We start from the raw sequence: 15,068 nt of genomic DNA on the forward strand, positions 1-15,068 counted from the left end.
GGGATGGGTTGAGATGCAGAAGTGAATTTCTCCACTGTGAGATCAATAAAGTTTTATTATTATTATTATTATTATTATTATTATTATTATTAATAGAACTAAAAAAATAAATAAAGCAGTGGCACCTTCCTGGACTCTGTTCAGCCTTCCTGTTACTGGCTGAAAATCTTGCTCTCTCTCTCTCACGGCCTGATCAAACCACAGAAATTTCTTGCCATGTTTAGTTAGATTTACATGCCTGAGCCTTCTGTTTTTATTCTAAGGATTTCTTCAGTCAGTAGCTACTTCCTCTCTGTAGTGTTGTCAGCACCACCTGGCAGCTCTTGCATCCACAGATCAAGAAAACATTGTGTTCTTTAATAACTTAACAAATGGACACTGGTCCAGCTAAAGTAGTTGGATTCGTGTCACCAGCTGAGTTTTTCTAGCATTTCTTTATCTTTTCTTGAGCGTTCTGTATCTCCCTGATGAATGGAAAACCGTACATTATGACAAAGCACACAGTTGAGTCACGTTTTGCTTTCCGAACAAAAAGCCATCAGTGGTATTTCAGCCTAGATTTTTAGGTCTGAAGCTGCTTGGACCCTGACCCCAGACTTACAGGCAGGCTTTTCTCTGCTCCTGACGTAACGAGCGCAGGAAGAACACACAAACGCGTCGCTCATTCACAGGAATGAAACCCTGCCTCATATCTTTTCACTTTGAGCCGTTCATTCAGGCCTGGGTATAAATACGCGCGCCTGTTGCCGTGTTTGTCTTGGCGGCTCTAAAACAGGAAATACAGAGGGAACTTTCCGTCGTGTTACGTTATTTCCTGTAAAGCCCACCTGATCTCAGCAGGCAATTCCTCACAATACATGGTTTGATGCTGTTGCTCAACAGTGGTTCAATTGCGGGTAAAAAAAAAAAAAAGAACAAGAAGAAAAACGCGATATTTTGTTTCTTCCCCAGAAGTCTTTCAAATAACCAGATCAGAGTGAAGACGAGCTGCTTACCTCCTGCTACATCATCACGTATTTAACCCATCAGAGCTGCATAATAATCCAGTTAAAATTCTTATACGCGTTGTTTTGGGTCTGGATGTGTACTTTCTTTACTGTTAAAACAAAACACGAGGCTGCTCTCATGCTGGGGTTTTGTTTTGTTTTTGTTTTTTCTGCAAGAACGCGCCGGATGAAGTTGATCTCCAATCAGATAACATAAAAGCCCACGTTTAGCATCAAAGTCTCAGAAAACCCCTTAAATGTGCCGTGTCTTAAGAAGAGTTTGAGAAGTGCCGTATGAATTCACCTGCTGAATGAGTTAAGTTCAGCTTTAAAAGAACTAAACAGTGGCACAAACCCTCAGAAAACACTAACCTCCCTTCCAGCGGCAGAAAAAAAAAGCAAAGGTCTAATGATGGACCAGATTTAGAAAGTGAGAAAGGCTTAATCTATGTAATTGTTATATATTTGTTTATTTTAATAGGTGCCAGCTGTATGCAGAAGGAAGTGGAAGTCTGAATGATATCCGTCCCAATCTAATGAATAATTATCCCTTTATTTAGCTCTATTAGTCCGTCTCAGGCCAGAACTATCTGCTCCTGCATCCATCCAGTACTTGGATCTCGTTCTTCATTTCTGCCCTTTAGACGTTTTTCTCTCTTACTGTGTTGTTCAGCTTCAGTGCCATTTGTTTCTCAGATTCAGCTGGAAGGCGGACGGCAGCAGTTCAGGCCGGTGGTGATGGCGCTGACGGAGAAAGACATCCTGCTGTTTGAGTCGGTGCCGTGGAGCAGAGAGTCCTGGTCCATGCCTCTGCTCACACACCCGCTGCTCGCCACCAGGTAAAGGCGGAGGTTATCCGTCCATCACAAGCTCACAGCTGCAGCTTTTCTCCCTTTTAAGGGTTTTAAATGCACTGAAAGCAGAGGCTGTGAATTCCCTTTGAGGTGTTGAGATACGTTGGATTAGGTTTTCTACGCCTCTGGGTGAATACAACGTTTTATTCCAGCAGAGAAAAGGGAATTTTTAGAAATTCCCAATTAAATCACCATTACCTGGATGATTCTCCATTAACCAAAGTTATCGGAGCAAAGGTTTTAAAAAAACATGAAGACTTTTCCCCTTTTTTCTTGTGATTTTTACCTTATTTAGATTACATTTCTGCACCAGTTAGCTTTTCTAGACACTTAAATGTGTATATTCAAATTGTATTTTAGAATCTTATATACAAACTTGCTGCTCTATTATTATTATTGTCCAATTTTTCAGGGTTTAACGAGGATAATTTGGAGCCGATGCTGTTAAATGCAGTAAATTCTCTGATGGATCGGTGGGGTTTATTTTTATTCTGCCGGTGAAGTTCTAGTATTTTCACAGATCTATATGTCTATATTGATTTTAAATGTTTGTAAAGGGCAAATTGTGGGTAAATATTTAGCAGCAGATATTTAAAGTCATCTTTCTGTTGCAGCTTTTCCATTTTGACTACTTCCCTGTTATTTCCAGTAATGAGTGGCGAGTGCCTAGTTTTCAACGGCTCACATTAAAAGGCAGGGTTCTGCTTTTCTAAGTCATTCTATTAATGTTATAATGATGATAAGTTTTCCTTCTGTAACACCATTTTTTATGCTTCTCGTTTCCCTGAACATTTACAATTTAACAAAGAAAAACTTGGTCAAGCCGCCTTCGCTCATTTGATTTAGAAGAAGGCTCTGCAGCCATGACGGTTTGTTTTAGCGTTTGTTCTGGTGTTCTGCTCAGCCGGGGCTCCAGAACCAACCTGTAGCTTTCTATAACCAAACATTTTAGTTTATTCTGTATCTGGAGTTGTGTTCTTCCTTTTTGTTTGATTTATTTGGTTATTTTCCGTTAAAGGTACATAGCCACGTTATATGCTTATAAAAAAACAAAATCTGAAAAAGTTTGATACTGATAAAATAAGGTTCTATACACCAAGCCTCCATCCTGATAATGTTTTGACGGTCCTTTATGTGGATAAATATAACCCCAGCACCAGGCGCGAAGACCAGATATAAACAGATGTGGCGCCATCTAGTGACAGTATCGCTGAACTATCATAATGCCAGTTTGCTTAATTTATAAATCAATATTAAATAATGCCGGCTCGAGCTTGTAAAGCCTGTCAGTAAAGCAGCAGCTCAGCGTGATCAAAGACCAGGCAAGGCAAGGCAAGGCAAGGCAAATTTATTTATATAGCACAATTCAGTACAGAGACAATGCAAAGTGCTTTACATGATTAAAATATAGGAAAATAAAACAGAATAAAAGCAAGCAGGGATAGTGTAGAAACAAAAAAGAACATTTGAAAACAGTAAAACATTTGACCAACCGTTATTAATTAAATAAAACGATCTACGGCAACTTTAAGAACCTCATATCAGAACATTTGCTAACGTCAGTCAACTCTGTGGTCACATCTGAGCCTCGGCAGGTTTAGCGTCTGCTCCAGTGAACACCAACGTTCAGACTGTAAACCTGCGTCATTCCAGTCTTTTCCCTCTTGGAATCATATTTTTGGACCTTTATTTGTTGTTTCACTGGGAGATGCTAATAGCCGTTAGCCGCTTCCTTGTTTTATCCCCTGCTGTGCATGCCCAGTACGCACTTCTGTTACAATATTAAACAGGAAAGATTTTATTTACTAACAAATTTAGCAAAAACAAAACCTAAAACACCAAAATAACAGCTAATACTCCAGCAGGAGGTGATAATCTTTCATAAAAACTTTGTATGCAACCAGAGTGATCTACTGACTTATAAATTAAAAAAAAGTCAAATAACGTGGCTCTGCACCTTTTAAGATTTATTATCAAATATCTGCTGCCACGTTTAATGTAGGGTACATTAAATGTGATCAATACCTTTTCTGTCCCCTTTTGTCAAATGAAAGCCGTTCTTCTTCCTTTTTACATGACCTCAAGTGCTGGAGTCTTTTTTTATGGACCTTTCTTTTCAGCTCACCCCTGGAGGGTTTAGGTCTTTGCCCATCGACTTTGGGTCTTTTGACCCTTCAAAACATTATTCTGCTTAAAGAACCATAAATACATTGTCTATAGCTGCTTTTCCATGAAGGGTTACAAGGGGCAGGTGTTCATCATTGGGCAAGAGGCAGGGGGCCACCGTGAGAAAGTTGCCAGTCCATCACAGGACAACATAGAGACAAATAACCGCTCGCACCCAAGGGCAATATAGAGACCAATTTAACCTAACAGTCGTGTTTTTGGGCTGCGGGAGGAAGTTGGAGTACCCGGAAAGACCAGCTGCTCCACTGTGCAGCGCCGCCAGAACCTGAGATGACCCATTTTCAGTTCTTATTTATTGCTTCCAGAAATAAATTGGGTCTGGGCCCACAACATGACGGATCCACCACCGTACTTAGGACCGGGCATGTGGTTAAATATAGATTATACGGCACATTTATAAACAAATAGTTTCCAGTTAAAGTCCCAGTCGTGATGAAGTGTTTGGCTTGCCTCGCAAACATTCTTTGTTGAAAACGCGTCAAACTAAACGCTCTTTTTATCAAAGTTCAGACTCGTTCACTTCCGCCTGCCTAAAGTTCTCCATCCTGGAGAGTGTTAGGACTTTAGATCCTAATTGGTAAAAAATGCAGAAGTAAAGAAAAAAGTTGAAATTATGTCTTTAAGCAACCTCCTGACACTTCTGACTTGATAAAATACATCTGAATGCTTCATAAGGTCTCTGACGAGGCTTGGGGTCCAAACTTGGGGCTTTTCAGTGCTGTCACACTTAATAAACATATTAGCTGCACAGGCGGCTGTTTTTATGTGGTTTCCTCAGCTGACTGCCAGTTTGGGTTGTAAATTGTTCAGTTCTTATTCTCAAACTAATCAAAACCAGAGACTCAGCTCCAAAACAGCTGCATATAATTTCACAAGTCAAATAAATAACAAAAGAATATACATAGTTTTTAACAAAAGAAGAATGTAAAGCTTAGAAATGTTGCAGCTTATTGCTGGTTGATCTGTTTAGTTTAGGAGAAGAGAAACTGCAGCTGTAGATATTTTAGGGTCGGTTTAAAACCAAAATAACTATCATCCCTGCTTCTCTCTCTGATTCTGTGAGCGCAAAGGCTGATTTTCTCTGTTCTCCGTCTCGTTCTCTCGGCAGACTGGTCCACTCCGGCAGCGCCCGCGGGTCGCCGTCCCACGGTTCGGACCTGGTGTTTGCCACTCGGACCGGCACCGGGCGTGGCATCGAATCGCACGTCTTCAGAGTGGAGACTCACTGGGATCTGTCCACATGGACGCGCGCTCTCGTTCAGGGGGTCCACGCTGCAGCTGACATCATCAAAGAGGTCTCCATCGGTGAGTGACCCCTCTGCAGGCTTCCCACAGTCGGCTTCAGTCGGCAAGTTTCTGCACACAAGCTATGAATATTACTTTGGTTCTGCTCTGAATGAAAACATCGTAACTATGTCTACAAACATGTTTGGATTGGTGGAAATTAGGGCTGAACGATTTTGGAAAATAATCTATTGGTAATTGCGATTTTTTTTTTTTTTTTTTTTTTTTTTTTTTTTTAATGTTAATATTGAGATTTAATGCAATTTTTTTTTCCCCAGTTTAATTTATCATGTCTTTTTAAACATATACAAACAACAAATCAATCTCTTTCCTCGCCGTGCGGATTAGTTGCTAAAACACCCGCAGCATCTAAACTCAGAGCAGAAATTATTGCGTTCTGACTACAATATATTTCAACCAAAATTGCAATTTTGACTTTTCTCCGCATTAACCACAAGCAACAAAAATGGCCTCTAGATAAAGATGTTTGTAAACAAGGACTATTTTAAATATGAACTTTTAATGTTTCTATTAATCAGAATATTATTCAAGAGAACAGCTTTTAGTTGATTTGGACATCAATCCTCGTTGAACATAAAGTCCAACCAACAAGCAAGTCTATGTATTAAACTTGACCAGCACTTAATATCATGTATGATTTATATAAACTCTAAAACTAGTAATAAAATTAGATTATCTCACTGCTGCAACTGTCTTCCCTTCCATGTGGAGGCAAACCCACTTTAAACATTTTGCCGACACCTAAAGGATGCGTCTGATTCACTAATTGTTACATAGCCAAAAATTGCAGAGACCTCTGCGATTTGGAAATAGTTTTTTTTTTAAATTGCGATTATATTGTAAATGCGATTAATTGTGCAGCCCTAGTGGGGATAAGCATGGTATGGATCTGACTGTTGGTGTTCATCAGAGAGACAGCCTGGGGGAAGAAACCGTCTCAGTTCTTATGCGAATTTTGAGTGAACTTTGCAGACGCGCTGCTTAAAGGTTGCTTCACACGGCAGTATTTTTAGCCCCATTTTCGTCCAGATCTTCTCCTTCCGAGAGGCGCAGATTATCAGCGTGTTTCTTACGTTTATCTTAACAGAATATCCTGCTGTGTGTGGTGTGTTGAGCACAATCGGGTCTGCTCAGAAAGCAAGGTGACGGATTCCCCGAGAGAAAAAATCCCAAATCGGCTCCATTTCATTGTGCAGCAAGCGTAGAGCCCTTGGTCGCGTTGTCTCCGCTTCTTTAACCCGCGCCTTTTCTATTTATTGTTTTTCTCCGTTAAAATCAGTCCACAGACTTTATTCTTCCTCGTTTATTTACTCTGAACTCACGTTTGATCTGGAGAGGATTCACAAGATTTCCCATCTGACAGCTGAATGATCTTAAGTGAAATCTGTTGGTGTGTTGAGCTTTCCGTCTGACCGGAGACCACACACTGCACGAGCAGACATGTTTTATCTAAGATTTTTCTAATTGTTACGTTTAGACGTCTCTCAGGCTTTGAAAATCGGCCGGCTATTTTAAAATCCTGCCGTGTGAACCAGCTTTAACATCACCATACGTTGACGTTGGCTGTAATCGACAGGAAGTGGATGTTGTTAACGAGCACGGACCTCAGATCAGTAATGGAGCGAGGCTTTAATAGATGTACCGAGTTTTTTTTTTTTTTTTTCTTCTTCTTTTTTTGCCTCATCTCTACATCGGTCGCTTCCGGACCTGTTTTCAAGTGTTATGGGAAAATCTGAGGCGGCAACAGAAACAGCTGATCAGTCATGTGAGGTAAACGTTCACTACGTCAGAACTGATTTGATAAATGTTTCCATCTCCTCTTTAGCGCATTGACTGTTGCGTAAAAAACTATTTTTGTGACATTTGGTGAGTTAACTTGAATTTTGCTGTTTCCATCAACCACTTCTAATGCGATGCGTCAAAGCGCGCATCAAAAAACGTCGATGGAAACGCGACTACTGTGGCGGCTGGTCTTTGTTAGCAGCGTTCTGTAGCTCTGACCTGAAGGAGGCGGTCTAAACAGGTTGTGTCCAGTCAGTCTGTCCAACTCTCTTTCCATCTTACCATCGCTCTTGGACAAGACGGCGAGATTCTTGAGCCAGAGACTGACCCATGAGCCAGAGAGGAGGCGATCCACCTGTGTCCGCTCAGTAACCGTGGCCTCGGCCTTAGAGGAGCTCATTCTCATCCCAGCCGCCTGACACGGAGCAAATCCTAGACGTTTATATGCCAGGAATGGTCGGAGTTTTGAGCCATTCAATAATTAGGTTTAAAAAAAAAGAAAAATCAGCTTTTTGATAATTCTTTGAGACACCTTTATTGAAGAACAGTTCAATCAAGCTAAAATGGAGCATCAACAGGTTGCACTTTCACCGCATATATCTTAACCTTTACACACATGGAAGAATCTATTTCTGTACCGTTGTGCTGTTAACCAAAGACACACAGAGGCACTAGCCGTGTTTCCATTAACATTTTCTCACTCACATTTTGAAGTATCGCATTAGAAAAGGTTGCTGGAAACGGCAGATAAACTTTAATGTTTCAAAACATTTTATACTCTCGCTTGAGGTGGTTTTTGCCTTTTTAGAAAAAGAGTTACTGCACAAAATAGGAGATGGTGACACATTTGCTGAATACGTTCTGACCTCACATGACTGATCAGCTGTTTCACAGATATTCCCATAGCCCACATAGATTAGCATTTCTTTCTCAGCGTCTCCAGACAGCGTGGAACCTCACCAATACTAGTTGACATGACAGAACAACTTGCCTGATAGCAGCATAGTCCTGAAACCTCTCACTTTCTGTTTATTACAGCCACACTGCAAAAAGGGAACTAAAAGTAAGGTAAAATTTCTTTAAATTAGTGTACTTGTCCTAGATTTGAGCAGGTAAATAAGATTATCTGACAATTGAATGAGTATTTTCACTCCTAAAATAAGATAATTAGATATAATGCACTTGAAATAAGACGATGGAGATGAGTTGTTCCCATTTTAAGTGCAAAAATCTTATTCCATTGGCAAATCCTCTTATTTATCTGCTCAAATCAAGGACAAATACTTATTTCAAGAACATTTTACTTTTAGTTCTCTTTTTATAAGTGCATACATAACATCAACTTCTGATGAAATTTTGCGTTGTGTAGCCTGGTTAATTCGTTCCAAACTAGTAGATGGAAAGATGGCTTTTTTTTCTTTGCTTACTAAGGCAAGGCAAATTTATTTGTATAGCACAATTCAGTACAGAGACAATGCAAAGTGCTTTACATGATTAAAATACAGGAAAATAAAACAGAATAAAAGCAAGTAGGAATAAAATGTAGAAACAAAATAGAACATTAACTAAACTAAAAAAGTTGAACTAGTGATATTTCAGTAGAACTGAACTAGACAGATGTGTTTTTAATCTTGATTTAAAGGAACTCAGGCTTTCTGCACTTTTTATCTGGAAGTTTGTTCCAGATAAGTGGAGCATAGGTAGTACTGCTGATCCACCTCCAGTAATAGTAATGCTGATTATACGAAGAAAATATCAACAGTTTCTCACTAACAAAAAGGGGAAAATGGGCAGATTATCATCGTTAGTGTTGATTGATCGATGCATTTCTTATTTGTGTAACTGCAAAAAGGGAACTAAAATTAAGTAAAATGTTCTTGAAATAGTTGCATTTTTTATTGATTTGAGCATGTGAATAAGATTATTTGACAATGGAATAAGATTTTTGCACTTAAAGTGGGAACAATTCATCTGCATCATAATTTTTCATGTGCAGAATATCTAATTATCTTATTTTAGGGGTAGAACTACTAATCCCAATGGCAAATAGTCTTATTTACCTGCTCAAATCAATGAAAAATAGACTAATTTCTAGAAAATTTTACTTACTTTTAGTTCCCTTTTTGCAGTGCTCCTGTGAGCACCTTAGAACGTGAACTTCAACCTGACCGACCTCAGAAACACCAGAGCCAGCTGAGAAGGTTCTTACTTTCAGGATTCAGACCTCAGGTCGTGTGAGACAGCTGACCTGTTTGCAGCGGCGTGAAGATGTTTAACCACAGGATGTGGGTTCCTCTTTCTGTACGCTGCTGTCATGCTCACCGTTTGTTGACTGACGTTAATTCTTTAGGTTAACATTAACACTTTTTTAATTTTGGCTTTTTTTTTCCCTGTGAGTGAACATGAAATAAGTTGCGTCGTCCCCTTATGAGCGACAGGAAGCGCCACAGCGGTTTGTTGCGTCTCTGACAACGAGCAGCGCTGTGTTGGGGGAAAAGCTCAGGCAGGAGCCAGGAGAAGGGAATGTTCCTGCTCCGAGCAGAACAATAGCTGCCTGTCGGAACCGTTCTGGACAGACGTGGCCCTTTTTTTTTTTTTTTTTTTTTTTACATTCTCCTTCCTTGTCCAGCTGCTACACAAACACACGGTTGTCCAGCAACATTTGGGTCATTGGAGATACAGTGTTCCTCACTGAAATGCTTTGGGATCAAATGACTCGTCTCTGCGCTGCCTTGCCTGGGTTTTGCATAGAAAATGCATTTTTCTATGAGCTAAATTAGATTTTTCAAACTCGTTTCTCTGTGGTATAGCAGAATAAGTCCATGACTCCGACTATTTCTATTTGTTAAATGCCTGAACGAGAGAAAATTTGTTGTACACTGTACATATATTACATTCCCTCAGTATTTCTTATTATAGCCTTTTAAAGTGTCTGACTTTGAGCAAAGGTTTCAGATGTCAGATGTCCTGACAGAACCGATGTAACGGAGTCAGACCCACGCACCTTTTCTTCCCACCAAATTTCTATGGGACTGAGATCAGGGCTTTGTGATGGCTACTACAGTTTGGATGACTGATTTGTATCCAAGTTTGAACTTCCTTGGTTGATGTGTTGAGATGTTGCTTCAATATTTCCACATATTGTTCTTTCATAATCAGTCTATTGTGAAATGCGGCTGTCCATCCTGCAGCCAGACACCTAAAGGTGCTAACCACTGTACTTCAGTCGTGCTCTCAAGATTTCAAACGTCCTGCTTTTTGCTTCAAATGTAAAAATGGTTGTTATGTCCAAACCCTTCAGTTTTTAGATGCATCAAAACACGGGACAGCTTCAGATTTCTGAGGAAATTTAGATTTATGTCCCTGTGTTCATTTCCAAATTGGAACGGCTTCTTCCTCACTGAGCGGCCTTTCAGCCGGTGTCGATAAAAGACTTAATTTACTGTGGATAATGACATTTACCAGCTTCAGCCTTCATCATAAGGTCTTTTGCTTTTGTTCTGGGTTTGATGTCATCATTTCCCCACAGAAACAACCTCCGTCTTGAACAATATGATGGCTGAACATTTCTGGGGTGCTTAGATGATCACATAAACAGATAAATGTCATCTGGAAATTGAACTAAATGATAAACCAGACTAGTGAAGGTCTTGAATGCTCTTCCTTGTCTGATGTATTTTGACTTTTCCCAGATTGAACCACAAGGAGCCCGTGTGTTTGAGGTGTTGCCTTAAAAGGCCTCCAGATCTGAGCCTCCACTTTACTCGCATGTTGTGAATCTGAAGCTTTTAAAGCAGTGACATCAGAATGATTTAAAACGCAGTAAACTTAAGCAGCAACGTCTCTTTTTAAACCAGCTGATGATGTTTTTTTATTTCTCAAAATTAATTATTACAAATCTTACATAAAGTACTATTTGTTCTGAGCATTTAGGTGTTTTGAAGCTTGTAATTGGTGCTGATATAAGAGGACTTTTTTTTTTGGATTTCACATAACCACGCCTTTTGTCTTTTGTGTACCCTTTCCTGTCAGGTTGCACGCTGAACAGACAGGAGGTCCGGCTGACGCTGCACTACGAAAAGGGCTTTACTGTTACAAGGGAGCCATCCGACCAAACAGGGGGCGCTGTGCTCTTTAGGTACCCATACGAGAAACTCAAAATGTCCGCTGACGATGGAATACGCAACCTCTACCTTGACTTTGGTGGACCGGAGGGAGAAATGGTGAGTTTTTTTTTCTTTTTTTTTCTGTAAAATAAAAAGAAAGCGTCACTGAGATAATTTTTAGCTTTACCATGAACTGCTCTTCCAGCACCCCGACAGCCAAACCTACACTTCAAAAACGGAGTAAAATGTTCTTAAAATTAGTGTTTTTGTCCTAGATTTGAGCAGGTAAATAATATTATCTGCCAATGGAATGAGTATTTTGACCCCTAAAATAAGATAATTAGACATCCTCCACTTGAAATAAGATGATGGAAATGAGTTGTTCCTATTTTAAGTGCAAAAATCTTATTCTATTAGCAGATCATCTTATTTACTTGCTCAAATCAAGGACAGATACACTCATTTTAGGAAAATATTACTTATTTTTAGTTCTGTTTTTGCAGTGTATCAGTTTTCTGATTGGATTGTTAAATTTGTCTTGAGATGACATGGACCAAGAGAGGAAGAAAAATCTGGTCAAAATTTGTACTCGCAACCTGAAACTGAAGTTTGATACTTAAATATTTTGCTTTGCATCTGTAAACAGACCGTAACCAAAAACTATTTTAACTTGTGTGTTTATTTTCCAACCATTTAGGGAGGCACAAAGATAACATTTTGGTTTACAATGTGGAAAACCTTATTCACAGCTATATATTCAGATTTACAAGCACAAAATAAATATGACTGGAATTTGTGCCCATATGGAAGCAACCAATACGATCTCTCTACTGTGAATATCATTGGAAGAGGAACATCTGGTAATCTGGAAGATCTGTAAAACATTTTTGCAAACTGGGCCAAAAAATAAGACAAAATAGTGCAAAACCTTCACACAACGAATGAATCCAAACAAAATGGCTCAAGACACCAAGAGCAGGTAGTTAGAAAAGAAGTTCATCCACTGGTCGTTATTGTTGTTGTTTTTTCCTTTTGACACAAAATAACAAACTTACAAAGCTTAAAAAAAAAACAATCCCAAAAACTTAAATATAATCCAATAAAAATAAATAACCTAAATTTAGCAGAATTTTATTTTTATATCTTTTAGGGGGATGTTATCATTTTTAATCTAACCCAGTAAATATTGCCGATAATGTCAGAAACGTGGTTTTATTCTTTGCTGATCTCTGCAGAAACACAGATCAGTGCTGGGCTCTTTTAAACTCTGTAATGTTTCCATTTGCGTCATCGATGACAATAATGAGTCAGTTTTAGAAAACACTTCAGAGGTTTGGATCGAGCAGCTTTGCTCAGAGAAAAGAGATGAGCTGATTTATGACTACTTTGTTTGGTCCTTGGGGCTAAAGAACACATTAAAAACAATAACAGTGTCTTTACATTTAGTTGTCTTATTATCTAAAGCTTCTTTTTCATGGTAGCTTGGTAAGCTGTACACAAACAGTAACTGGAAAATAAAATAAAACTGTACTAACGTCTCTCCACTTCTGCTGAAGTGGGGATGAGGGTCTGACAGCCGATGCCTTCAAACATCAGTTTTCCTGCATTATTTTACAAACGGCTTTGAACTACGTTTTCTTTTTCTTTAGTCTGTGATCAACCCACAGACTAAACATTTCTGATTTATTCCAGTCGACAACGACTAGAGATTCATTTCTTGGAGGACGCTTCTTGGAAAGTTTGGACTAGACTGGGCATAAAACCAACTTTGTGTCCCACAATAAATTATTTATTCATAGTATTCTAATATATTGTGGTGTTTTCAGTGATCTAGCAAATTTAAAAATATAATAAGATAAGATATACATTACAAAATAATAAAAGAAAATATCTGCTTTAATTTTGTCAAGGCAAGAAAGAAATTGTTTATGTTTTGTTTCTCTGTAGTTTTCTGCTTTTATTTTTCTGTAATGGGCCATTTATTCACAGAAAATCAGGTTTTAAACCTGACCTCCTCCTATTAGTGGACATCGATGATTATCAGGCTCAGTTTGTATTTATGGAGCCATAAAACAGATGAAACCAAAAGAATATGTACATTAATTTGCTGAGATAACTAACATAACCTACATTGTACTTTAACGTCTCTGTCCTGACCCGTCTATGTCTCCTCTGGTCCTTTGTTGTTGTTTTTTTTAACTTCTTACTCACGGGCTTCCTTCCTTCCTTGTCCCCCGCAGGTGTTCGACCTCCACTCGGGTCCAAAGCCGGTGGTGTTTGTCCTCCACTCCTTCCTGTCAGCCAAGCTTACCCGCATGGGCCTTCTGACGTGAAGCACTCCGACTAATTTCAGCACAAGCAGAAGGGTTTATTCTTACAGTTGATTTTAATTTCACTTTTTTTTTTTTTTTTTTTTTTCCCCGGTTTCTCGACTCACGGTTGAAGTTTAGGCCTGCGGTGGCGCTGCAGGGAGAGTTTTAAAGCACGAGTCGCTTTGCTGATTGTCTGAAAAAAAATGTGCCTTGCAGCTTCCCTCTCAGCCTCTCGTAATCATCTGCGCTGCAAAGTTGATGTAAAAGGAAGGAGGGTTTTCGCCTCGGGTCGAGAGGATTAAGGAAGCTACTACAGCGTGCAAAAAGTAGGAGTTTAACCGTCTCCTAACATTCCACACAAAGCGATGTTTAAAGCCCGTTTATAATGAGAAGACGCGGTGAACGATGTACTTAAGAGACTGCAACACTCTAAAGGTTTTACTGAGAAAGTCAGGAGTGCTTTTGTAGATACAAAAACACAGAGTTTAGCACAAACTGGTCTTTTTTTTTTTTTTTTTTTTACTCTGCCTGTTATTCCACAACAGCCTTCCCATGCATCTGGGCTCTTTTTAACTTGTGTTAGTGTCAGCCTGTGTTACTAAAGCTGTTTTTTTTAGAGTCGCTGCGCAGGTTCCTGAGCAGAGATGGTGCGAAGCTGGGTGACTTCTCCGTAGTCCTGCACGCTTCTGTTGGCTAGAGATGGTGTGTCTGCACATTATCCCCAAACTACTGTTCGTAATCAGGATCGCCAACTGTGCCTTTTTAACTTGTAGTCAGAGACACTCTTTATAATGTTTCCTTTTATACTTCACATAAGAACAGGTTTAAAGCTTTGATTATGCACAAGCAATAGTATTACTCTGTTAAACCATGTTACTGTGTTTTATAAGCGTGTATCTCTCCCATGATGGCATGACTGTCTGATGATAAACTCTGTATCAGATGATATGTCATATTTTTGTTACTTGCCTCACCTTCAGTTCTACATATTTTTCCTTTCTGTATATTTATCAAAGTTTGTTTGTTAAAATGACTTTTGTTTCATACCTAACTACAACTTCTCCAGTAAGCGATCACATGACAGAGATATGAATGTACTTTAAGAGCCGCTTCATACTTCCTTAAACTTAAACTCAGTATTTTGCCTCGACAAAGATAATTCATACAAGTTCTCTTATTTTGTTAATTTAATTTTTTTTTTCGCCCCCAAGATTTCTCATCTTGTCAGAAACCAAATGATGATCAGTGCCCATATTCACATAGAGTCCTCAGACTAAAAGGAGCTCTTAGTGATGTCAATTTAGGAAAAATCTTAGTTTAAAAAATAAAAAATAAACTGAGTAAGATAAAATTTATTCACAAAGCATCTCAGGCCTTAAGAGAGCTCCTAAAGTGGAAACATGTAGGAGTAGTGAGGAGGATTTTTAGCGAGTCTAATAGTGTCTGAAGCAGAGAAGATGGTCGAAACGGGGAGAGCTGATTGGCTGAACTGATCCCTGAACAGTGGAGGAAATGAGGACATAAACTTCTTTAACA

General features: G+C 39.1%; 1 protein-coding gene across 1 annotated transcript in view; it reads left to right on the plus strand.

Annotated features, from left to right (window-relative positions):
- sntb2 (syntrophin, beta 2) overlaps nt 1-14,857 on the plus strand; it is a 46,925-nt gene extending 32,068 nt beyond the window's left edge. Inside the window, exons 4-7 of the mRNA XM_012867630.3 lie at nt 1,683-1,825; nt 5,136-5,332; nt 11,147-11,337; nt 13,461-14,857. Of these exons, the coding sequence (XP_012723084.2) occupies nt 1,683-1,825; nt 5,136-5,332; nt 11,147-11,337; nt 13,461-13,553 (624 nt within the window). The 3' untranslated portion in view covers nt 13,554-14,857. The remainder of the gene's footprint in view (nt 1-1,682; nt 1,826-5,135; nt 5,333-11,146; nt 11,338-13,460) is intronic.
- The last annotated feature ends 211 nt before the right edge of the window (nt 14,858-15,068 follow it).

Source organism: Fundulus heteroclitus, chromosome 2 (genome assembly GCF_011125445.2).
Source record: "Fundulus heteroclitus isolate FHET01 chromosome 2, MU-UCD_Fhet_4.1, whole genome shotgun sequence".
NCBI classification, from domain to species: Eukaryota; Metazoa; Chordata; class Actinopteri; order Cyprinodontiformes; family Fundulidae; genus Fundulus; species Fundulus heteroclitus.